The sequence below is a fragment of the Camarhynchus parvulus genome, chromosome 22 (assembly GCF_901933205.1).
Source record: "Camarhynchus parvulus chromosome 22, STF_HiC, whole genome shotgun sequence".
In the NCBI taxonomy this organism is placed as follows: domain Eukaryota; kingdom Metazoa; phylum Chordata; class Aves; order Passeriformes; family Thraupidae; genus Camarhynchus; species Camarhynchus parvulus.
The window spans coordinates 4,171,531-4,193,196 of NC_044592.1; the positions used below are offsets into that span (position 1 = coordinate 4,171,531).

The following is a 21,666-nucleotide window of genomic DNA, read 5'->3' on the forward strand; positions in this document are numbered from 1 at the left end:
GAAATCACTGCTCCGCAGCCTGGCTGGAGTTTGCACAGCGTGGAAATTTACTTTAGCAAAAGTAAAAATTTTATACTTGAGTAAAAAATGTCGCTGATGTTACCCATGATAGCAAAAATGGGTAAAAAAGGATAAAAATCGGAGTTTTCATGGCCAGTCCCGTTCCTTGCCCTGAGGAAATCAACAAAAACCCGTTTTGTTGAAGGTCCAGGGGTACCTGAGGAAGTTTCCTTAGGATTATTCCAGAATCCCTCACGGATCAGTCACAGCCCCGATGAAAAAACAATTCCTGCAAAAGCACCGGAGCTGCGACGAAACCAGATTAAAAACCAGCCTGGATTTTTTAAAACCTTGCTGCCTGGCACCTCCTGCTGCTGCCTGCAGGGTTCTCCTGGTGGAAAAGCACCAGAGCTGCGGGCAGTGAGAAAAAACCAGGTTAAAAATCAGATTAAAAATCAGATTAAAAATCAGATTAAAAATCAGATTAAAAATCAGATTAAAAATCAGATTAAAGGCAGGGCTGGGCAGCTCCAGCTGCTCCCTGCAGGGTTCTCCTGGCCTGGGGGGGACACAGCTCCTGCTGCTGCTGCTGCTGCTTCTTCTTCTTGAGGGGTGGGGACAGGCAGCAGTTCCTGGGGGGCGCAGGGCAGGGCAGCCCCAGGGCCTCCTGATGATTCTGTTCCAGAAAATTCTGTTTCTTCTGCTCCTGTTGATTGTGTTCCAGAAAATTCTGTTTCTTCTGCTCCTGGTGATTGTGTTCCAGAAAATTCTGTTTCTTCTGCTCCTGTTGATTGTGTTCCAGAAAATTCTGTTTCTTCTGCTCCTGTTGATTCTGTTCCAGAAAATTCTGTTTCTTCTGCTCCTGTTGATTCTGTTCCAGAAAATTCTGTTTCTTCTGCTCCTGTTGATTCTGTTCCAGAAAATTCTGTTTCTTCTGCTCCTGTTGATTCTGTTCCAGAAAATTCTGTTTCTTCTGCTCCTAGGTAATTCTGTTTCTTCTGCTCCCGCTGCTCCTGATGATTCTGCTCCAGGTAATTCTGTTTCTTCTGCTCCAGGTAATTCTGTTTCTTCTGCTGTCTCTTATCCAGCTTTTCCTGCTTCCTCTCCTCCTGATGCTCCATCTCCAGCTGGTTCTGCTTTTTCTGCTTCCTCTCCTCCTGATGTTCCAGTTTTTTCTGCTTCCTCTGCTCCAGGTGCTCAATTTCCAGATGGTTCTGCTCCTGATGTTTCTGCTTTTTCTGCCTCCTCTGCTCCTGATGCTCCATCTCCAGATGATTTTGCTTTTTCTGCCTCCTCTGCTCCTGATGCTCCATCTCCAGATGATTCTGCTCCAGATGTTCCAGTTTTCTCTGCCTCCTCTGCTCCTGACGTTCCATTTCCAGATGTTCCAGCTCCACACCATTCTCTCCCAGATGTTCCAGCTCCACACCATTCTCTTCCAGATGTTTCAGCTTGTTCTGCTTTCTCTGCTCCAGATGCTCCTGGAGCTCCAGTTTTTTCTGCTTCACATTATTCTGCTCCTGATGCTCCAGCTTGTTTTTCTCCCTCTGTTCCAGATGGTTCTGCTCCTTCTGCTCCATCTCCAGATGGTTCTGCTCCAGGTTCTTCAGCTTTTTCTGCTTCCTCTGCTCCAGATGTTTCTGCTTTTTCTTCTCCCTTTTCTCTTGATGCTCCATCTCCAGATGGTTCTGCTCCTTCTGCTTCCTCTGCTCCATCTCCAGATTATTCTGTTCCAGGTTATTCTGCTGCTTCTGCTCCAGGTGTTTCTGGTTTTTCTCTTTCCTCTGCTCCTGATGCTCAGTTTCCAGACGATTCTGTCCCTGATGTTCCAGGTTTTTCTGCTTCCTCTGCTCCACATGATTCTGCTTTTTCTGTTTCCTCTGCTCCAGGTGATTCTGTTCCTGATGTTTCACCTTTTTCTGCCTCCTCTCCTCCAGATGCTCCATCTCCAGAAGGTTCTGTTTTTTCTGCTTCCTCTGCTCTTCATGCTCCATCTCCAGAAGGTTCTGCTCCTGATAATTCTGCTTCTTCTGTTCCCTCTGTTCCTGATGCTCCATCTCCACATAATTCTGCTTTTTCTGCTTCCTCTGCTCTAGATTTCTCTGCTCTTCCTGCCTCTGCCTGGCGCTGCTGCTGCTCCTGCAAAGAAATTGGGGATCAGCACCCAAAAAAGGGCTGGGGGGAGCACCCAGAGCCTTTTTTTCAATTCCCACCAGGAATTTTTTTCAATTTCCATCAGGGATATTTTCAATTCCCATCAGGAATTTTTCTCAATCCCCATCAAGATTTTTTCTCAATTTCTATCAGGGATATTTTCAATTCCCATCAGGGATTTTTTTCAATTTCCATTCGGGATTTTTTTCAATTTCCATTCGGGACTTTTTTCAATTCTCATCAGGATTTTTTCCAATTCCCATCAGGATTTTTTTTCAATTCCCATCAAGAATTTTTCAATTTCCATCAGGGATTTTTTTCAATCTCCATCAGGAATTTTTCTCAATCCCCATCAGGAATTTTTCTCAATTTCCATCAGGGATATTTTCAATTCCCATCAGGGAATTTTTCTCAATTTCCATCAGGGATTTTTTCAATTTCCATCAGGAATTTTTCTCAATCCCCATCAGGAATTTTTCTCAATTTCCATCAGGAATATTTTCAATTTCCATCAGGAATTTTTCTCAATCCCCATCAGAATTTTCCATCAGGGATATTTTTTCTCAATCCCCATCAGGAATTTTTCTCAGTTTCCATCAGGGATTTTTTCAATTCCCATCAGGAATTTTCAATTTCCATCAAGGATTTTTTCAATCCCCATCAGGAATTTTTCTCAATCCCCATCAGGAATTTTTCTCAATCCCCATCAGGAACTGGGGATGAGGGGAAGGAGCCCCAGCTGTGCCCAAAGCTGTCCTGGAGATGCTTTGGGAGCATTCCCAGGCACAAGAGCCTCCCTGCTGCCATTCTGGCCCTGAACAACTTTCAGAAATGTATTTTTTTTTTCCAGAAATATTTTTTTTTTACCCTCCCAGAGCTGGGGGAGCTTGGAAAAACCCAGCTGGGGTTGTTCCCAAAGGGAGGGAGCAGGGGAAAGGGGCAAACACCTACCTGGGCACTGCCAGGGGGGGCTGGGGGTGCTCCTGGGCCTTTGTGGGGGCACTGCTTTCCCTCCTGAGATCTGAGCCCAAATCCTTCAGCTCACAGCTGCTTTGGAAAGACAATTCCAGATGTTTTCACTGGGAAAATGGGAGCTTTTCACCCACTCAGGGATCCCATAAACTCTTCACACCCTGAAAGAAGCCTGGGGAGGGGTTTTTTCCATCCAGTTCCAGATGTTCTCACTGGAAAAATGGAGTTTTTCACCCACTGAAGGATCCCATCAACTCTTCACACCCTGAAAGAGGCCTAGGGGGGTTTTTTCCATCCAGTTCCAGATGTTTTCACTGGAAAAATGGAGCTTTTCACCCACTCAGGGATCCCATAAACTCTTCACACCCTGAGAGGAGGCCTAGGTGGGTTTTCCATCCAGTTCCAGATGTTTTCACTGGAAAAATGGGAGTTTTTCACCCACTGAAGGGATCCCATAAACTCTTCACACCCTGAAAGAAGCCTGGGGGGGTTTTTTCCATCCAGTTCCAGATGTTCTCACTGGAAAAATGGAGTTTTTCACCCACTGAGGGATCCCATAAACTCTTCACACCCTGAAAGAGGCCTGGGGGGGTTTTTCCATCCAGCTCCAAGCCCAGAATTTGGGTTGGAAAGGACCTTAAACCCCACCCAGGGACACCTTTCCCTCGCCCAGGCTGCTCCTTGGACGCTCCCAGGGATGGAGCAGCCCCAGATTTCCTGGGAGTTCCACCCCAGCCCCTGCCCTGCCTCGCAAGGGGGTTTCTCCCCGAACCCAGGGACCCTGCCCTCGGGGGTTTCCAGCCAGGCTCACCCCGGTGCTCTCCTCTGCAGGTCCTGGATGTAGTTGGTTCTCTCCATGGGGTGCCCTCGGGATGTGTTGAACACTGGGGACACACAGAGTTACCCCAGAGCAGCTGAAACCATCCCAAAACTCTTATTTTTCATTTCTTTTTTAGCTAACTAAAACAAACAAAAAAAAAGTTCCCTGAACTGTAATTTTTCTTTTTTTAAAAAGTGTTCAAATCTACTCTAAACTAAAAACCTAAAAACCACCAGAGCCTAAAACACTACATTTCAACACCAAAAACTAATAAAAAGCTAAGCAAACCAAACTACAATCCACCAAAAAAATTCTAAATTTCATTTAATTTATCCCAAAACCAACAAAAAAAAATTTTATTGTTTAACAGTATTAATTTTTCATATCTATAAACACTGTTAAATAAACAATTTTTCCCACTTTTCTCAAAAAAAAAAAAAATTCCCAAATAAAAAGAAAAGTCACTTAAATCTACTTTCTAAAAAACCTTTTTTAAAAGTTTCCTCCCAGAATTTGCCCTTCCCTCCCTGAACATTCCCATCCCAGCAGGATGCTCACATTCTATGGCAGCATTGGGCTCCATGCCTTCAACCTCAATCAGGTACCTGAAAAAGCAGCAAAACATCTCTAATTACACAATTAATTATGAAAATGCTGATGGCTTGGTGATGATTCAAACAGATGAAAAAGGAATGGGGAGTTTTAAACCTTTTATTTATGGAGAATCAGCATTTAACGCTGGATTTTGGGATGGAAAAAAAATGTCCCCCTGTGAATCCTTGTAAGTTTGGGGTCACAGAAATTACTCCAGTCTGGTTTGCTCCTGAAGTGGCAGCGGTGAGCCCAGCTGGGCAAGGAGAACTCACCTGGAATTGGCACCAGAACTCGCCTGGAATTGGCACCAGAACTCGCCTGGAATTGGCACCAGAACTCACCTGGAATTGGCACCAGAACTCACCTGGAATTGGCACCAGGAGAACTGACCTGGAATTGGCACCAGAACTCACCTGGAATTGGCACCAGAACTCGCCTGGAATTGGCACCAGAACTCACCTGAAGTGGCACAAGGAGAACTCACCTGGAATTGGCACCAGAACTCGCCTGGAATTGGCACCAGAACTCACCTGAAGTGCCATCAGGAGGACTGACCTGGAATTGGCACCAGAACTCACCTGGAATTGGCACAAGGAGAACTGACCTGGAATTGGCACCACTGAGCCCACCTGGGCAAGGAAAACTGACCTGGAATTGCCATCCTGGGCAAGGAGAGCTCACCTGGAATTGGCACAAGGAGAACTCACCCGGAATTGCTGACCTGGGCAAGAACTGACCTGGAATTTCCACCTCTGAGCCCACCTGGGCAAGGAGAACTGACCTGGAATTGCCTCAAGGAAAACTGATCTGGAATTGCCATCCTGGGCAAGGAGAACTCACCTGGAATTGCCACAAGCAGAACTGACCTGGAATTGCCAACTTAGGCAAGAACTGACCTGGAATTGGCACAAGGAGAACTGACCTGGAATTGCCTCAAGGAGAACTCACCTGGAATTGCCACCAGAACTCACCTGGAATTGCCAACTTATGCAAGGAGAACTGACCTGGAATTGCCAACCTGGGCGAGGAGAACTGACCTGGAATTGGCACCTCTGAGCCCACCTGGGCAAGGAGAACTGACTGGTGGCTCGTTTGGCACTGTGGAATTGCGCGAGCGCCTGGCAGTGCCACCCGGGGGCCCTGGCAGTGCCACCCTCAGCACTCACCTGCAGACCAGGTAGCCAGTCCTGTTCAGCCCATGTGTGCAGTGCACCCCGATGAGTTTATCTGCAACACACACAGGGCACCCCGAGCTGCTTCCCCTCCCCAGTGTCCCAAATGCCCCCAGAACGAGCCCAGCTGCCCCAAACCCCCCCACTGCAACACCCACACTCATCACCATGCTCAGGTCTAATTAGCACTCAGCTCATTAACTCTGCCTGCTCACCAATTAAGGCTCAAATCCCAGAACCCTGCAGTGCTTTGGGGTGTGAGGCACATCCAAGCTCTGCCTCCATCCCTGCCCTGGATATCAGAATTCCTTCCCCAGGAAATCCAATTTATTGGATTTCTTGGACGCTGCCAGGCCCAGAGGAGGGGAAAGGCAGGCTCACCATTGTCCTTGTTGGCCATCAGGAACCTTCTCACCAGGTACCTGAACCTCAGGAAGGTTTTTCTGTTGGGGATCTCGTGGCCCATGGTCAGGATCTTGCAGTAGCGCATTGTGGGGGGCAGCTCCTGTGGGGGAAAAAATCAGCAGTTTCCAGAAAAAGCACCAAAATTCTTATTAATTACACAAACACGGGTAATAATAAAAAAAAAAAACCAACCAGTTTTCCTCACACAAAAATTCTTATTAATTAAAGAATGACAGGTAAAAAACCAAAAAAAATGTGTGTGTTCCTCACACAAAAATTCTTATTAATTAAACAATGACAGGTAAAAAACCAAAAAAAATATGTGTGTTCCTCACACAAAAATTCTTATTAATTAAAGAATGACAGGTAAAAACCAAAAAAAAGTGTGTTCCTCACACAAAAATTCTTATTAATTAAAGAATGACAGGTAAAAAACCAAAAAAATATGTGTGTTCCTCACACAAAAATTCTTATTAATTAAAGAATGACAGGTAAAAACCAAAAAAAAAGTGTGTTCCTCACACAAAAATTCTTATTAATTAAAGAATGACAGGTAAAAAACCAAAAAAAATGTGTGTTCCTCACACAAAAATTCTTATTAATTAAAGAATGACAGGTAAAAACCAAAAAAAATATGTGTGTTCCTCACACAAAAATTCTTATTAATTAAAGAATCACAGGTAAAAAACCAGAAAAAGATGTGTGTTCCTCACACAGAAATTCTTATTAATTAAAGAATGACAGGTAAAAAACCAGCAAAAAAATGTGTTTTCCTTGCACAAAAATTCTTATTAATTAAAGAATGACAGGTAAAAGACTAGAAAAAACTGTGTTTTCCTCCTCACACAAAAATTCTTATTAATTACACAAACACAGGTAAAAACCCCAGAAAAAGATAAGTTTTCCTAACATAGAAATTCTGATTAATTAAAGAATCACAGGTAATAAACCAGAAAAAAACCCATTTTCCTCACTCAAAAATCCTTATTAATTAAAGAATGTCAGGTAATAGACTAGGAAGAAAAAAACCAGTTTTCCTCACACAAAAATTCTTATTAATTACACAATCATGGGTAAAAAATCAGAAAAAAACCAGTTTTCCTCACATAAAAATTGTTGTTAATTAAAGAATCACAGGTAGTAGCAAAGCAGGAAAACAAGAGCTTTCCTCACACAAAAATCCTTATTAATTACACAATCATGGGTAAAAAATCAGAAAAAAACCCAGTTTTGCTCACACAAAAATCCTTATTAATTACACAATCACAGGCAATAAAAGATCAGTTTTCCTCACAGAACAACTCTGATTAATTAAAGAATCACAGGTAATAAAAAACCAGTTTTCCTCACACAAAAATCCTTATTAATTACACAATCACAGGTAAAAAATCAGAAAAAAACCCAGTTTTGCTCACACAAAAATCCTTATTAATTACACAATCACAGGTAAAAAATCAGAAAAAAACCCAGTTTTCTCACACAAAAATCCTTATTAATTACACAATCACAGGTAAAAATCAACCAAATTAATTAACAATCACTAAAACGAAAAAAAAACCAGTTTTGCTCACACAAAAATCCTTATTAATTACACAATCACGGGTAAAAAATCAGAAAAAAACCCAGTTTTCCTCACACAAAAATCCTTATTAATTACACAATCACAGGTAAAAAATCAGAAAAAAACCCAGTTTTGCTCACACAAAAATCCTTATTAATTCCACAATCACGGGTAATAAAAGATCTGGGGGTTGGAGACTTGACCAGAACCACCCCAGTGCCCTGCAAGGCTGCAGCTCAGCCCTGGCAGAGCATCCCAGCCCCCCAGGGAGCTGGTTTTGGGGAGAATTGCCCAGTTTGAGCTCTGACCTCCCTGCCGTAGTAGCGCGTGGTGTAGGTGAGGTCGATGATCAGCCCCAGCTCCTCCTTCCTCTCCTGCACCTTCCTGATGAGGTCACGAGGGGAAAATCTCTCCTCTGGCAGGAGGTTCTGCTCAAAGCTCTGCAGGAAATGATGGTTGGAAGCAGGAAATGGTGTTTTAAAGCAGTTACTAAAATCTAGGCGTGGGGAGAGGGGACACTGCTGCTCTGGAGTGTGCTGGAGATCAGAGACTAAAAAAACAGCAAATCACAGTTTGGTCACTGAATTCTGGGATTGTTTGGGTGAAAATGAAAATTTTCATTTTAATTTTCGCATTAAAATTATCCAGTTTAATTTCCAGTTTAATTAAAATTATGCAGTTTAATTTCCGCATTAAAATTATCCAGTTTAATTTTCGCATTAAAATTATCCAGTTTAATTTCCAGTTTAATTAAAATTACCCAGTTTAATTTCCGCATTAAAATTATCCAGTTTAATTTCCGCATTAAAATTATCCAGTTTAATTTCCGCATTAAAATTATCCAGTTTAATTTTCGCATTAAAATTATCCAGTTTAATTTCCAGTTTAATTAAAATTACCCAGTTTAATTTCCGCATTAAAATTATCCAGTTTAATTTTCGCATTAAAATTATCCAGTTTAATTTTCGCATTAAAATTATCCAGTTTAATTTCCGCATTAAAATGATCCAGTTTAATTTCCGCATTAAAATTATCCAGTTTAATTTCCAGTTTAATTAAAATTATCCACTTTAATTTCCACATTAAAACCACCCAGTTTATGGATTTGCTGAGAGCTCTGGGAGCTCCCAGGGGTGAGGGACAACATTCACAGTGACACACACAGCCAGGCACTCACTCCAGGTGGGAATTCATGCCAAACACACAAATCACAGAATTCCTGAGGCTGCAGAAGCTCCTCAGCACCATCCAGGGCCAGCTGTGCCCGATGCCCACCCTGTACCCAGCCCAGAGCACTCAGTGCCACCTCCAGGGTGGGCAGCACCAAACCTCCAACACCTCCCTGCCCTTCCCAGGGAAAAACCCCTCTGGTGCCCATCCTGGGGCTGTTTCCTCTCCTCCTGCCCAAACCGCCCTTCCCAGGAAGAAATTCCTCCTGGTGCCCAGCCTGGGGCTGATTTTTGTCCTCTTGTCCCTGTCCCAACCCTTCCCACCCTTCCCAGGAAGAAATTCCTCCTAATCTCCAGGTGGAGCTGATTTCTCTCCTCCTGTCCCTGTCCCAAACCTCCCTGCCCTTCTCAGGAATAAATCCCCCCTGGTGCCCAGCCTGTGGCTGATTTTTGTCCTCCTGCCCCTCTCCTCCTGCTCTTCCCAGAAAGAAATCCCTCCTGACATCCAGCCTGGGGTTGATTTTTGTTCTCCTGTCCCAAACCTGGGCAGCTCCAACACCTCCCTGCCTTTCCCAGGAAGAAATTCCTCCTGATGTCCAGCCTGGAGCAGCTTCCTCTTCCCCTGTCCCTGTCCCAAACCTCCCCATCCTCCCCACGAATAAATCCCCCCTGGCCCATCCTGGAGCTGATTTTTGTCCTCCTCTCCCTGTCCCAAACCTCCCTTCCTTTCCCAGGAATAAATCCCCCCTGGTCCAGCCTGCAGCTGATTTTTCTCCTCCTGTCCCAAACCTCCCCATCCTCCCCAGGAATAAATCCCCCCTGATGTCCATCCTGGAGCTGATTTTTCTTCTCCTCTCCCTATCCCAAACCTCCCTGCCCTTCCCAGGATGAAATCCCTCCTGGTGTCCAGCCTGGAGCTGATTTTTGTCCTCCTCTCCCTGTCCCAACCCTCCCCACCCTTCCTAGGAATAAATTCCCCCTAGTGTCCCATCCTGGAGCTGATTTTCTTCTCCTGTCCCTGTCCCAAACCTCCCCTCCTTTCCCAGGATGAAATCCCTCCTGATGTCCATTCTGGGGCTGATTTTTGTCCTCCTGTCCCTGTCCCAAACCTCCCCATCCTCCCCACGAATAAATCCCCCCTGATGTCCATCCTGGAGCTGATTTTTCTTCTCCTCTCCCTATCCCAAACCTTCCTGCCCTTCCCAGGAAGAAATTCCCCCTGATGTCCATCCTGGAGCAGTTTCCTCTCCTCCTTTCCCTGTCCCAAACCTCCCCATCCTCCCCACGAATAAATCCCCCCTGGTCCATCCTGGAGCTGATTTTTGTCCTCCTCTCCCTGTCCCAAACCTCCCCTCCTTTCCCAGGAAGAAATTCCCCCTGATGTCCATCCTGGAGCCGTTTCCTCTCCTCTTTCCCTGTCCCAAACCTCCCCATCCTCCCCACAAATAAATCCCCCTGGAACAGCTTCCTCTTCCCCTGTCCCTGTCCCAAACCTCCCCATCCTCCCCACGAATAAATCCCCCCTGGTCCAGCCTGCAGCTGATTTTCTTCTCCTGTCCCTGTCCCAAACCTCCCCTCCTTTCCCAGGAATAAATTCCCCCTGATGTCCATCCTGAAACAGCTTCCTCTCCTCCTGCTCCTGTCCCAAACCTCCCCACGAATAAATCCCCCCTGGTCCATCCTGCAGCCGTTTCCTCTCCTCCTGTCCCCGTCCCCTGGAGCAGAGCCCAGCCGCTGCCCCTCCCAAACCCAGCTCTGCATTTTGGGGTCAGGAATTCCCTCAAGGAACCCCCTCCCCAAACCCCAAAGCGTCCCCTCACCTTCTTCAGGGGCACCTTGAAGGCCACGAAGCGCGTGCCGGGCATCCTGCGGCCCAGGGGGGTGTACTGTGTCCACCTGAGCCATGCGGGGGTCACACGGGGCAGGGACCCCCGGCCACACAGCCCCCCCAGCCCGGGAACCCCGAGTTCAGCGGCGCTGAGAGCCCCCAGTGAAAAATCCCCCATGGCCAGGGACCCCCGAGCCACGAGCGGCCAAAATCCCAGGGCTGGGGATGCCCTGAACTCTGGCTGGCCCAGAACCCCCAAATTCCTGCTGGTCCTGGGGACCCCTCACGCTCTGTCCGGCCCAGGGACCCCCAAATTCCTGCTGGTCCTGGGGACCCCTCACGCTCTGTCCAGCCCAGGGAACCCCAAATTCCTCCCCAGTCCTTAAGGACCCTGAAGCCCACCCCGGCCTGGGAACCACGGCCCTGGTCTGGGGACCCTCAAACCTCCATAGGGCCGGGAATTCCCAAATCCCCCCTCAAACCTTCCCGGGCCTGGAATTCCCAACTCCCCCCCTCAAACCCCACTGAGCCTGGGACCCCCAAATCCCCCCTCAAACCTCCCCAGGGCCGGGAATTCCCAACTCCCCCCCTCAAACCCCACTGAGCCTGGGACCCCCAAAACCTCCCCAGGGCCGGGAATCCCAACCCCAACCCCACAGGGCCGGGACCCCAAATCCCCTCAAACCCACGCCGGGAATTCCCAAATCCCCCCTCAAACCTTCCCGGGCCTGGAATTCCCAAATCCCCCTCAAACCTTCCCGGGCCTGGAATTCCCAAATTCCCCTCAAACCTCCACAGGGTCAGGAATTCCCAAATCCCCCTCAAACCTTCCCGGGCCTGGAATTCCCAAATCCCCCCCTCAAACCTTCCCCGGACTCCCAAATCCCCCCCCCCGGCTCAGGGACCTTCAACTCCCACCCTGGCCAGAGATCCTCAAGCGTCTCCCGGCCCGGGGACCCTCACACTCTGTATCCCCCTCACACCCGGTATCCCCTCACACCCGGTATCCCCAGAGCCCCTCACAGGCCCCGGCCCCGCGCTCGGGCCGCGCTCACCGCTCCGGGACGCGGCAGGATCCCCTGCCCGCCATGATGGCGACACCACCGCGCCCGCGCGTGACGTCACTTTCGCGTCCGCGCATGACGTCATTTTCGCGCCCGCCGCACGCCCCCATGTTGAGACCACGCCTATCGCTGAGAGGCCACGCCCTCCCGCTCGGCTCTGGGGCTCTGGCGCCGCGTAGCGGTCACGGGCGGTACTGCAGGCACAGAGCGGGGGCGCCATCGAACCGGGACAGAACCGGGACAGAACCGGGACCGAACCGGGACAGAACCGGGACCGAACCGGGGACACCGAATCGAGACTGAACCGGGACAGAACCGGGACCGAACCGGGACAGAACCGGGACAGAACCGGGACCGAACCGGGACCGAACCGGGACAGAACCGGGGACACCGAATCGAGACTTAACCTAGACTGAACCGGCACCGAACCGGGACAGAACCGGCACCGAACCGGGACAGAACCGGGACCGAACCGGGACTGAATCAGAACAGAACTGGGACTGAATCGGGGACACCGAATCGAGACTGAACCGGGACCAAACCGGGACCGAACCGGGACAGAACCGGCACCGAACCGGGACAGAACAGGGACAGAACCAGGGACAGAACCAGGGACACCGAACCGGGGCCACCGAACCGGGAAAGAACCGGCACTGAACAGAGGACACCGAACCGGGGACACCGAACTGGGGACACTGAACCAGGACCAAACCAAGGCTACCAAATCATTGTCACCGAACCAGGACCGAACCAGCATCACTGTCCCAGTACCGAACCAGTGTCCCCAGTCCAGTGCCAGCATTGGCATCGCCACACCAGCACCAACATCTCCGCCCCAGTACCGAACCAGGGAGTGGGAAATGATTGTGGGGTGGGAAATCATCATCGTGGACATGGAAGTCAAATGGGAATGGGGATGAGAAATCCTCGTGGGAACGGGAAATCCAGGCTGGGGTTAGGAAATCACCGTGGGAACGGGAAATGGAGGCCGTGGTTGGGAAATCATGGTGGGAAATCATCGCCGGCATCCCCATCACTGCCCAGCACCAGCGAGGTGCTGAAATCCTGAAAACCCCAGGATTCCCTGGCCTGGGATGGCACAAACCGAGCCGGGACAGGATTTTCCCATCCCCAACATCCCATTCCCAAGCGGGTGGTGGGGATGAGCCTGGAACAAACCCGGGAGGAAATCCCCTTTCCCAGAGGGAGGGGAAGCACCGGATCAGCGTCCCCGCGGGGCGGCCGGGGCCGTGGGCAGCGCGGAGGGCACGGGCCGGTCCGACCCGCCCGGCCGAGCGGGGTGGCGGCTCTCGGGGTGCCCCGGGGCCGTCTGGGCACGGCGGGGCCGCTCCCCCCGCACGCACGGATCAGGTTGAACCTCCTGAGCCCAGCCTGTAATCAGCGCTCGGGCCGGGCCGAGCAGGATCCGGGCCCTGGGAAGGAGCCGCGGCCGCCTCGGGCTGTGGGACCGGCGCAGGCTGAGGATGGAGCGCTCATCTCACACCCGGCCGGGCCTCGGCGCCCCTCTGCACGCGCTGATTTTGTCTCCTTGTTGCTACCCCTGCTCTCAGGACGCTTTCCTGACCCCCGGGTACCCCATCCACACACGAGCATCCCCCCACAAGGACATCCCCACCCCCCAAGCCATGCCCAAAATCCCAAATCCCTCCTCCCCAGCTGGCTGCGGTGGGGTCCAGCACCCTCCAGCCCAAGCACGGGGGGTTCAGCACCCCCAAAACCCCGGGGATGCCTTGCCGTGGCTTTGGGGACAGCCTCGACAGCGGGGACCCCGCGGCGGTGACTCAGGGCTGCCGGGGCTTGCCAAACCCGCCCGGGATGGTTTGGGAGACGCCTCCACGCAGCCGCCCCGGGGAAGCCGCGCCGGGGGAACAAGCCGCGGCAGCGTCTGGGCTCCGCTCACCCGTCAGGCAGGTTTCCCGGAGCGGCAGCAGCGCGGCCGGGGCCGGCGATCGCAGCGGAGCGAGCCCCCCGGAGCCATGCGGGCGGCCGGGCTGCTGCTGCTGCTGCTGCTGCTGGCCGGGGCGATGCTGCGAGGGGCGCGCAGCCAGCAGTGCCACCCTGCCGGCCCCGGGGCAGCGCCGGTGCTGCGCTTCACCGACCGGCACGCCGAGCTCCGGGTGCCGGCGCTGCACCGCGTGCCCAGCTCGCTGGATCCCCTCTATGCCCTCGTCCGGCGCTGCCTGGACCTCATCCAGCAGAACCCGCTGCCCACAGGTGAGCCCCGAGCTGGGGGGGAAGAAATTTGGGGTCGTTCAATGCAGTGGGTTTGCAGAGAAATGGGGTTAGTTCGGCTGGGTTTGCTTCCTGTAGTTGGGCCGCTCTAAATTGCAGATAAATAATGAATGGCAGAGGGATTCAGCCCAAAATAAATGGTTGTGATAGATCCATGAATAGCCCCGTTCCTTGCCTGGGATGTGGAGGGATTAAAAATGGGAGGATCTCTGAGTTGATGGTAAATCCCTCAGGAATATCAGTTGTTGGTGAGCATCTCTCACTAGGGGAAAAAATACAAGAGGATATATAATGTTCCTATAACCATACTGCTGCAGGGCACGTCTGCTTGACTATGTCCAAAAGTACAAATTGAGGATGAGCTGGATAATGATTCCTCACCTCAAGCAGAGCGATCCCACTGCTGCCAGGACCTTGGGCGTTCTGCTGGCTGTGATCCCCATGTCCCAGAGCGGCTCCAGGGGTCCCAGGGGCTCAGAAGAGGGTTCAGCCTCTGTCCCAGAGCAGTTCCAGGGGTCCCAGGGGTTCAGAAGAGGGTTCAGCCTCTGTCCCAGAGCAGTTCCAGGGGTCCCAGGGGTTCAGAAGAGGGTTCAGCCTCTGTCCCGGTGCCGCTGCCCCAGGAAGGTTGGGGATGCACCGGCTGGGGCCCCCTCTGCCTGCGCCATGATTTATTTTTTGCAGAGCTGCTCAGGACGGCCCTGAACGACCCCAGCTCGGTGAGGACATCGCAGGTGAGCCGGGCCGTGGGGCAGGGGATGCCACGGGGATGTTCCCACCTGGCACAGGGCACCTGGAGCACCCCGAGCTCGGTGCGGGGGCGCCCCAACGAGGCTCTCCCGTGGCGCAGGTGGTGCAGTACGAGCTGGGCTATGTCGTCTGTGCCGCCGTGGCTCTGCTCTTCACCGTGGCCGTGCCGGTGGCCGGGATGTGCTTCTGCTACTGCCGGAGCCGCCGGCGCTGCGGGGGCCGCCTCCGCGCCCACCGGCGCTCGCTGGGCTGCCGCCGCCGCTGCCTGCTGGCCTGCCTGTCCTTCACCTCCCTCGTCATGCTGTGAGCCCCCCGAGTCACCCCCAAAACGCGCGCTGGGCGGGGGGAGCCGCGTCCTGCGGGGCCGCGCCGTCACCGCCCGCTCGCTCCCCGCAGGGTCAGCGTCACCTGCGCCTTGGTCACCAGCCAGAGGGTGAAGGGGCAGATGGAGCCGGGGCTGGGGGCCGTGCCCTCCACCCTGCGCACGCTGCGGCAGCACCTCGCCAACGTCCCCCAGGTGAGTCCCTGAATGGCCTTGCCAAGGTCCCCAGGTGTGTCCCCGAGCGGCCTCGCCCCCAGCACGGGGCGCTGCCCAGGGGTGGCCGCGTTTCCCTCGGGGGATGGTTCGCCGGGCAAGAGGAGATGACGCGGCTGCCTTAAAAATGCGTCCCGAATGGCAACGCGGGGCTGCCTGCCCTCCCCGCGGCTGAGCGGCTCCTCTTTCCCGGCAGGGCGTGCAGATGGTGGTGGACAAGTTCGAGGTGCCCCGAAAGCAGATCAGCTCCGATCTAGGGGGTAAGCAGGGCACCGGCAGCACGCCGAGCTCGCCCCGGGATGGACTCGGTGCTGATGGAGCCGAGCTCACCCCGGGGATGGACTCGGTGCTGATGGAGCCGAGCTCGGCCTGGGGGTCGTCTCGGTGCTGATGGAGCCTCGGTGCCTTGCAGGGCTCAGCCGGAGCGTGGGGCTCTCCATCCACGCACAGCTCCAGGCCATGACCTACGCGGCGCTCGCCGACCTGCAGGACCGGGCCGCAGGTACGGCCGGAGCTCCGCTGTCCCCGGCACCGCCACCGGGGCCGCAGCCTCTCCGCGGCGGCCGAGCGGAGCAGCGTGACCGAGCCCTGGGCTTTCTCTTTAAGACCTACAGAGCTCGCTGCACCATTTACAGATCGCGCACAGGACGGCGCGGGCGCTGGCGGCGGCGCGGGCCGAGCTGGAGCCGGCGCTGCGGGAGCGGAGGCGCCGCGTGGTCGCGCTCCTGGACGACCCGCGCTGCACCTCGTGCGCCAGCGTCCTGGGCAGGGCACAGGGCCTGCAGCTGGGCGCCGACTACGGCAAGGTGGGCACGGGCTCCTGGTGGCCCCGGTCGCCTCCCCAGGCGGCCGCCCCGCGGCTCACGGGGTCCTTTGTCCCCGCTCCCAAGGTGCCGTCGGTGGAGAAGGTGTTGAAGGCGCTGGCCGGTCTGCCCCGAAGTGACTTTGCGGAGATGATTCGCCAGGTTTGGGGGTCGGCGTGAAGCTTGGGGGGTGCAGCACCCGCAGGCAGCTCCAGCACCCCCTCTTTCCCTGCAGGCCAACGGCACCTTCAACTCCATCCCGGAGCTGGCCGTGGAGAGGATGGCGCAGGTCATCCAGGGTGAGTGGGGCCGCCACAGCGAGCGGGGACATCCCCCACGCCGTGAATCCTTTTGGGGACACGGGGTGGGCTGCAGGGACCCTGCAGCCCTGCAGCCCATCCTCTTTGCCGCAGATTTGCGGGCTGATTTGGCCCGCACGGCGGAGAAGGTGCAGTCCATCGCCGACGGCTTCCCCCTGCCCGACTACACGCGGCCGGCCAGCGAGGCGCTGGCGGAGGCGGAGCAGCGGAGCCGGCCGTACCTGCGGGAGGCGGAGCGCTTCGAGCGCTACAGGTGAGCCCGGCGGCAGCCGCATGCGCCCTTACCCGAAACGACATTAAAAAAATCATTGCCTTCTCTACTTCAAGCCAGCTAGGACTAATAACAGTTACAATCGGACTAAACCTCCCCGAACTCGCCTTCTTCCACCTCTCAACTCACGCATCCTTCAAAGCCACGCTCTTCCTATGCTCAGGCTCCATCATTCACAGCCTAAATGGCGAGCGAGATATCCGAAAAATGGGAGGGCTCCAAAAGATAATACCCACAGCCACTGCATGCCTCCCCGTCGGCAGCCTCGCTCTGACAGGAGCACCATTCCTAGCAGAGAAGGGCCCCGAGCCCCCGGTGCCTCAGCCCCGCGTCTCGAGGCTGTGCCCTTGCTGCTCTTCCCCGCAGGTGGATCGCGGGCACGGTGCTGTGCTCCATCATCCTCCTCATCCTCGCCTGCAACGTGACGGGGATGGCCCTGGGGGCGTACGGGCTTTCCAAGCGGGAGGACCCCAGCGACTACGAGTGCCGAGGGGAAGCTGGCGCCAAGTTTCTCCTGGTGTAAGGGTTTGTCTGGGTGCTGGGGGGCTGCTCCATCTCACTGTGTTTATCTGGGTGCTGGGGGGCTGCTCCATGTCACACACCCCCCAAACAAACCCAGGCAAAGCCAAGGGAGGGGCTGGCAGAGGTCCCGGCGGAAAAGCTTTTGAAGGCACCGCCTGCGCCCACAGCTTTGGGAGAAGCTGCTCCTCCCTGCGAGCTGCCAGGGAGGGCCCTGCCCTGCCCAGCGCGGCGTGCCCGGGCTCGGGAAGGAGCCGCGGGGCTGCAGCTGGACGGGCAGGTCCCTTCCTGCCCGCTCGGGGCTGCGAAGCCACCGGCGCCGCCTCCTCTCCCTCTTGCAGCGGCGTGGCCTTGGCTTTCCTGTTCTCCTGGCTCCTCGTCCTCCTGGTTTTCGCCACCTTCCTGGTCGGGGGCAACATCCAGACGCTGGTTTGCAGGAATTGGGTCAACCAGGAGATTTATAAGGTGGGTGGCCACACATCCACACATCGCCCTGTAAATCTTTCCTTCCGTGCACCAAAACACCTCCAAAGGCTCTGTGTCCTGCCCTTAAACCCGACTGGAAAAGCGCCCCCCAGTCCTAGACCAGAAGATTAAGTTTAGGATTAACTCCTCGGATTTGCATCATCAGCTGGGAATCGCCTTTGTGCTGTTAATTCACTTCCTACTTGTTGTTCCCTGGTTCTTGGGGTGCTTGATGGGGGGATGGGGGTGGGAGAGGGATTGGGGCCGTGGGACTGGGGTCAGAACTGTCCCCATGGCAGTGCCACACTCGGGCAGGTCCCTCCAAACTCACCAGGCCAGGATCCTCACTGGGAAATGTCCAAATAAACCCAAAATTAGTTCAGGCTGCCATGAGCTCCCCCCGGATACCCCTGCGAGGGCAGAGCACCCCAGAATGCCCGCTGGGAGCGCCCCTGCCTTCCCCTGACCCCGTTTCTCCTCCTGTTTGGCGCAGTTCATCGACACCCCGGGCAATCTCCCTCCGTCCATGAACCTCAGCCGCCAGCTCAACCTCAGGAGGGACTCCAACCTCAGCTCGGCGTACAGGTGAGCGCGGCAGGAGCCGCCCCGCGCCGCCGGGGCGGATTTGGGATCGCTCTGCCGACGCTCCCTGTGCCTCGCAGGGAGTGCAAGAGCGGCGCGGGGCTCTGGGAGGTGCTGCAGCTCGACGGCTCCTACGACCTGGACGAGCACCTGAGAACGCCGCAGGTGAGGCCCGGGCAGGGGGAGGCAGGAGCTTTGCTGGGCTTGCGGGGAGCCCCGCAGAACGCCCTGTCCCGCCCTGCAGTACACGGCTGACTTCCAAAAACGCCTGGGAGACTTCACGGCGGAGCTGGGGGCCGTGCGGCTCCTCCGCAGCGAGGGCAGGCAGGACCTGGAGACCTTCGCCCGCAGCGGGCTGGACGAGGTGGACTACGGGCGCTTCCAGGAGGAGGTGAGGGGCGCTCGCCATCAGCTGGACCCGCTGCGGGGTGCGGCGCCGGATTTTGGGCAGCCCCCGACTCCGTTTCCCCGCAGATGAAGAACCCCGTGGTGCAGACCAGCCTGCCCGGCTTGGCGAGGAACCTGGAGGGGCTGCAGAAGATGCAGGTGAGCGGCGGGGCGGGCAAAGGGGGAGCCCCCGGTGGCCTCGGGGCCGGGCTGACCCCGCCGTGCCCCGCAGAGGAACAGCACGGTGGCAGCGCGGCTCGCAGCGGAGGCCAGGGCGCTGTGGCACATGCAGAACTCCACGGTGCAGTCGCAGGAGGCTTTGGTGGTGAGTCCGTGCCGGGCTGGTGGCAGCGGCGCCGCTGGCAGCCCCTTGAAGGGGAAAACGAGGTTTCTGAGCCTTTCTTACCTTCGTGTCCTGCAGGCAAAGCTGGGGGAAAGCGTCCAGTTCCTCTCCCGTTTGGCACTGCACCTCAAGGTACTCGCACGTCTCTTCCAGCCCCAAAAAGCTCGTGGTGCTCCATGGGTCCCATCTGCCAAAAAGCAAGAAAATACAGCTGCAGGGTGATGGGAGAGCCAGGAAAAACGCCAGCCAGGAAAATCAGTGTCCTGTAGGGGTTAGATTTGCTGTCACACAGAAATCCCCCTCTAAAGGGCTTTTCCTGCTTGGGGCACATCCCCCTTTCCCTGCCCGGCACCCAGACCCAATCTGGGGCTGCTCACTGCACCCCTCGGGCGCCCACCCCGCTGCTCCGGGCCCTGAGGATGCTCTGCCCTCCTGTGCCTCCCCAGGAGCGGGTGAGCAGGACTCTGGCCACCACGGCTTCGGTGGAAGCCCGGCTGCCCCTGCAGGCCCAGCAGATCCTGCGGCAGGTGAGGCGGCGCCGGGTGAACCGTCGGGAGTAGAATTTGCTACAGCCAGGAGGAAGGAGGGAGAAGAGGGCACCGGGAGCCTTCAGCCCTCGCTTCCCAGCCTGTATTAGCCCGGAGAGAGGCTGGAGAGAGGCTGGGGAGCGCGGGGATGGAGCTGGGATGGGAAACCCGGGGATGGAGCCGGGAAACGTGGGGATGGGGAGTGCAGGGATGGAGCCGGGCTGGGGAATGCAGGGCTGAATTGGAAACTGTGGGGTTGCATCAGAATTGGGAACTGTGGGTTAAATTTGAACTGGGAAGTGCGGGGCTGAATGGGAATTGGGAACTGTGGGGTTGAATCCGGACTGGGAAGTGCAGGGTTGAATCGGAATTGGGAACTGTGGGCTGAATGGGAATTGGGAAGTGCAGGGCTGAATCCGGATTGGGAAGCACGGGGCTGAGTGGGAATTGGGAAGTGCGGGGTTGAACCTGGACTGGGAACTGTGGGGTTGAATCCGGATTGGGAACCGCGGAGCTGAATGGGAATTGGGAACCGCGGGGCTGAATGGGAATTGGGAAGCGCGGGGTTGAACCTGGGACTGGGAACTGCGGGGTTGAATCCGGGCCGGGAAGTGCAGGATTCTCCCTCCACGCTGCCTCTCCCCTGCCCAGGAGCTCGGCTGCTTCGCCAGGAAGGAGCTGCGCTATTTCACCCAGTATCTCAACTGGGTCGGGCAGACGGTGAGAGCCCCCCCCCGTCACCCCGCGGGGATTTTTGGGGCCCAGGAGCCCCCGCGGATCCCTCCCCACAAGCAAACCGCACGCCAGCAGCCAGGCGTGATGCTCGTCTCCTTGCAGCTGAGGGAGGACGTGGCTTCGTGCCAGCCGCTGGCCACGGCCCTGGACAACGGGCGGGTGATCCTGTGCGACCGCATCGCCGAGCCCTGGGTGAGCATCGCCCTCCCCGGGGCCCCGGGAGGAGCTGCGGGAGCGCCGCGGCTGCCCCTGCCCTCCCGGCGCCGCTCAGCCCGGCCGGCTCTCCTTGCAGAACGCCTTCTGGTTCAGCCTGGGCTGCTGCACCTTCTTCCTCATCCCCAGCATCATCTTCGCCGTCAGACTCACCAAACACTTCCGCCCCATCCGCAACCGCCTGATGTGAGGGGCGGGCGGCGACGGGGACACGGGGGGACGAGGGGGACACGGGGGGGGGGGGACACAGGGAGGACAAGAGGATGGGGGGGACACGGGGGACAAGGAGAAGGGGGGACAAGGGGACACAGGGAGGACAAGAGGATGAGGGGGACACAGGGCAGCAGGACAAAGGGATGGGGAGGACACATGGACAAGGAGGACAAGGGGACAGGGAGGACGTGAAGATGGGGAGGACATGGGGGACAAGGAGAAGAAGGGACAAGGGGACACGGGGACGGGGAGGACAAGAGGATGAGGGGGACGTGGAGCAGCAGGACAAGGGGATGGGGAGGACAACGGGACAGGGAGGACACGGGGATGGGGGGGGTGTGGACCCCTCCCTGACCATCCCTCGGGCTTTCTCCATCTCTCCTGCAGCTCCACGGGGTCAGAGGAGACCTGTCCCTTCCACATCCCCCGAGTCACAGCGCTCAAGCTCTAGCACGGGGCTCTGCCGGGTGCGGCGCCCCAGGAGCTGCCACAAACCCAAACCCAACCCAAAGCACAAAGCTCCGGATCCCTCTGGCACCTCTCAGGGCTTGGGATCCCTCTGCCGTCTCTTTCTCGGTGTCCTTTGGGGTCTGGCGTCCTTCCCGAGCATGGGGCTCCCAGAGATTTGGGGTCTCTGGGGGCTCACAGAGATTTGGGGTCTCTGGGGGCTCCCGGAGCCCGGCTGGAAGGGGAGGCTCCCCCGCCCCTCTCACACCCCACAGCGATCCCCCCACTCCCCGCACCCCTGGGCAGTGTGGGGCACATTAAAACCCTCCCCAAAAATCTGCCCCTGGCTCTTCTGTTCGCACCCTCCGTGTTCCCGTCGTCCACAGGGAACGGTTCTGAGGGGATTTGGGGTGAGGGGGCTGAGGGGCTTTAGGGTGGGGGGAGCCCATGGCTGAGGGGATTTGGGGAGGAGGGGAACCCATGGTTTTGGGTTTGAAGGGATTTAGGGGAACTTCAGGGTTGAGGTTATGGCTGAGGGGAGCCCATGGCTGAGGGGCTTTGGATGAG

The 21,666-nt window shown here is 55.5% G+C and overlaps 2 protein-coding genes across 2 annotated transcripts; one reads left to right on the forward strand and one right to left on the reverse strand.

Annotated features, from left to right (window-relative positions):
• Positions 1 to 252: 252 nt before the first annotated feature.
• Positions 253 to 11,801, reverse strand: DUSP11 (dual specificity phosphatase 11). The gene is made up of 12 exons (XM_030964088.1): positions 11,731 to 11,801; positions 10,668 to 10,743; positions 7,987 to 8,118; positions 6,094 to 6,217; positions 5,707 to 5,767; positions 4,505 to 4,551; positions 3,938 to 4,010; positions 3,106 to 3,204; positions 2,010 to 2,139; positions 1,445 to 1,961; positions 1,138 to 1,414; positions 253 to 289 (listed from the first exon to the last, which is right to left on the reverse strand). Exons 1-12 carry the CDS (start codon positions 11,763 to 11,765, stop codon positions 253 to 255), a joined length of 1,608 nt encoding a protein of 535 aa, XP_030819948.1. The 5' UTR covers positions 11,766 to 11,801.
• A 1,828-nt stretch (positions 11,802 to 13,629) lies between these two features.
• PROM2 (prominin 2) lies at positions 13,630 to 21,422 on the forward strand. The gene is made up of 23 exons (XM_030964057.1): positions 13,630 to 13,974; positions 14,674 to 14,723; positions 14,840 to 15,042; positions 15,136 to 15,256; positions 15,471 to 15,534; positions 15,687 to 15,776; positions 15,881 to 16,080; positions 16,165 to 16,239; positions 16,313 to 16,376; positions 16,491 to 16,650; positions 17,035 to 17,187; positions 17,529 to 17,652; positions 18,146 to 18,237; positions 18,315 to 18,399; positions 18,479 to 18,625; positions 18,709 to 18,780; positions 18,854 to 18,946; positions 19,043 to 19,096; positions 19,411 to 19,491; positions 20,143 to 20,211; positions 20,329 to 20,418; positions 20,519 to 20,625; positions 21,040 to 21,422. The coding sequence occupies exons 1-23, from the start codon at positions 13,737 to 13,739 to the stop codon at positions 21,101 to 21,103; spliced, it is 2,496 nt and encodes an 831-aa protein (XP_030819917.1). The 5' UTR covers positions 13,630 to 13,736; the 3' UTR covers positions 21,104 to 21,422.
• The last annotated feature ends 244 nt before the right edge of the window (positions 21,423 to 21,666 follow it).

What these genes read in the sequence shown, in the direction of transcription:
- DUSP11 (XM_030964088.1), bottom strand. Translation starts at nt 11,765, where the DNA reads ATGGCGGGCAGGGGATCCTGCCGCGTCCCGGAGCG. An exon ending in CTGCAGAGGAGAGCACCGGG is followed by an intron (nt 3,205 to 3,937) that starts GTGAGCCTGGCT and finishes GTCTTTCCAAAG; the next exon opens with CAGCTGTGAGCTGAAGGATT. An exon ending in GAGGAGAGGAAGCAGAAAAA is followed by an intron (nt 290 to 1,137) that starts GCAGAACCAGCT and finishes GTGCTTTTGCAG; the next exon opens with GAATTGTTTTTTCATCGGGG.
- PROM2 (XM_030964057.1), top strand. Translation starts at nt 13,737, where the DNA reads ATGCGGGCGGCCGGGCTGCTGCTGCTGCTGCTGCTGCTGGCCGGGGCG. An exon ending in ACCTCGCCAACGTCCCCCAG is followed by an intron (nt 15,257 to 15,470) that starts GTGAGTCCCTGA and finishes CTTTCCCGGCAG; the next exon opens with GGCGTGCAGATGGTGGTGGA. An exon ending in TTGCGGAGATGATTCGCCAG is followed by an intron (nt 16,240 to 16,312) that starts GTTTGGGGGTCG and finishes CTTTCCCTGCAG; the next exon opens with GCCAACGGCACCTTCAACTC.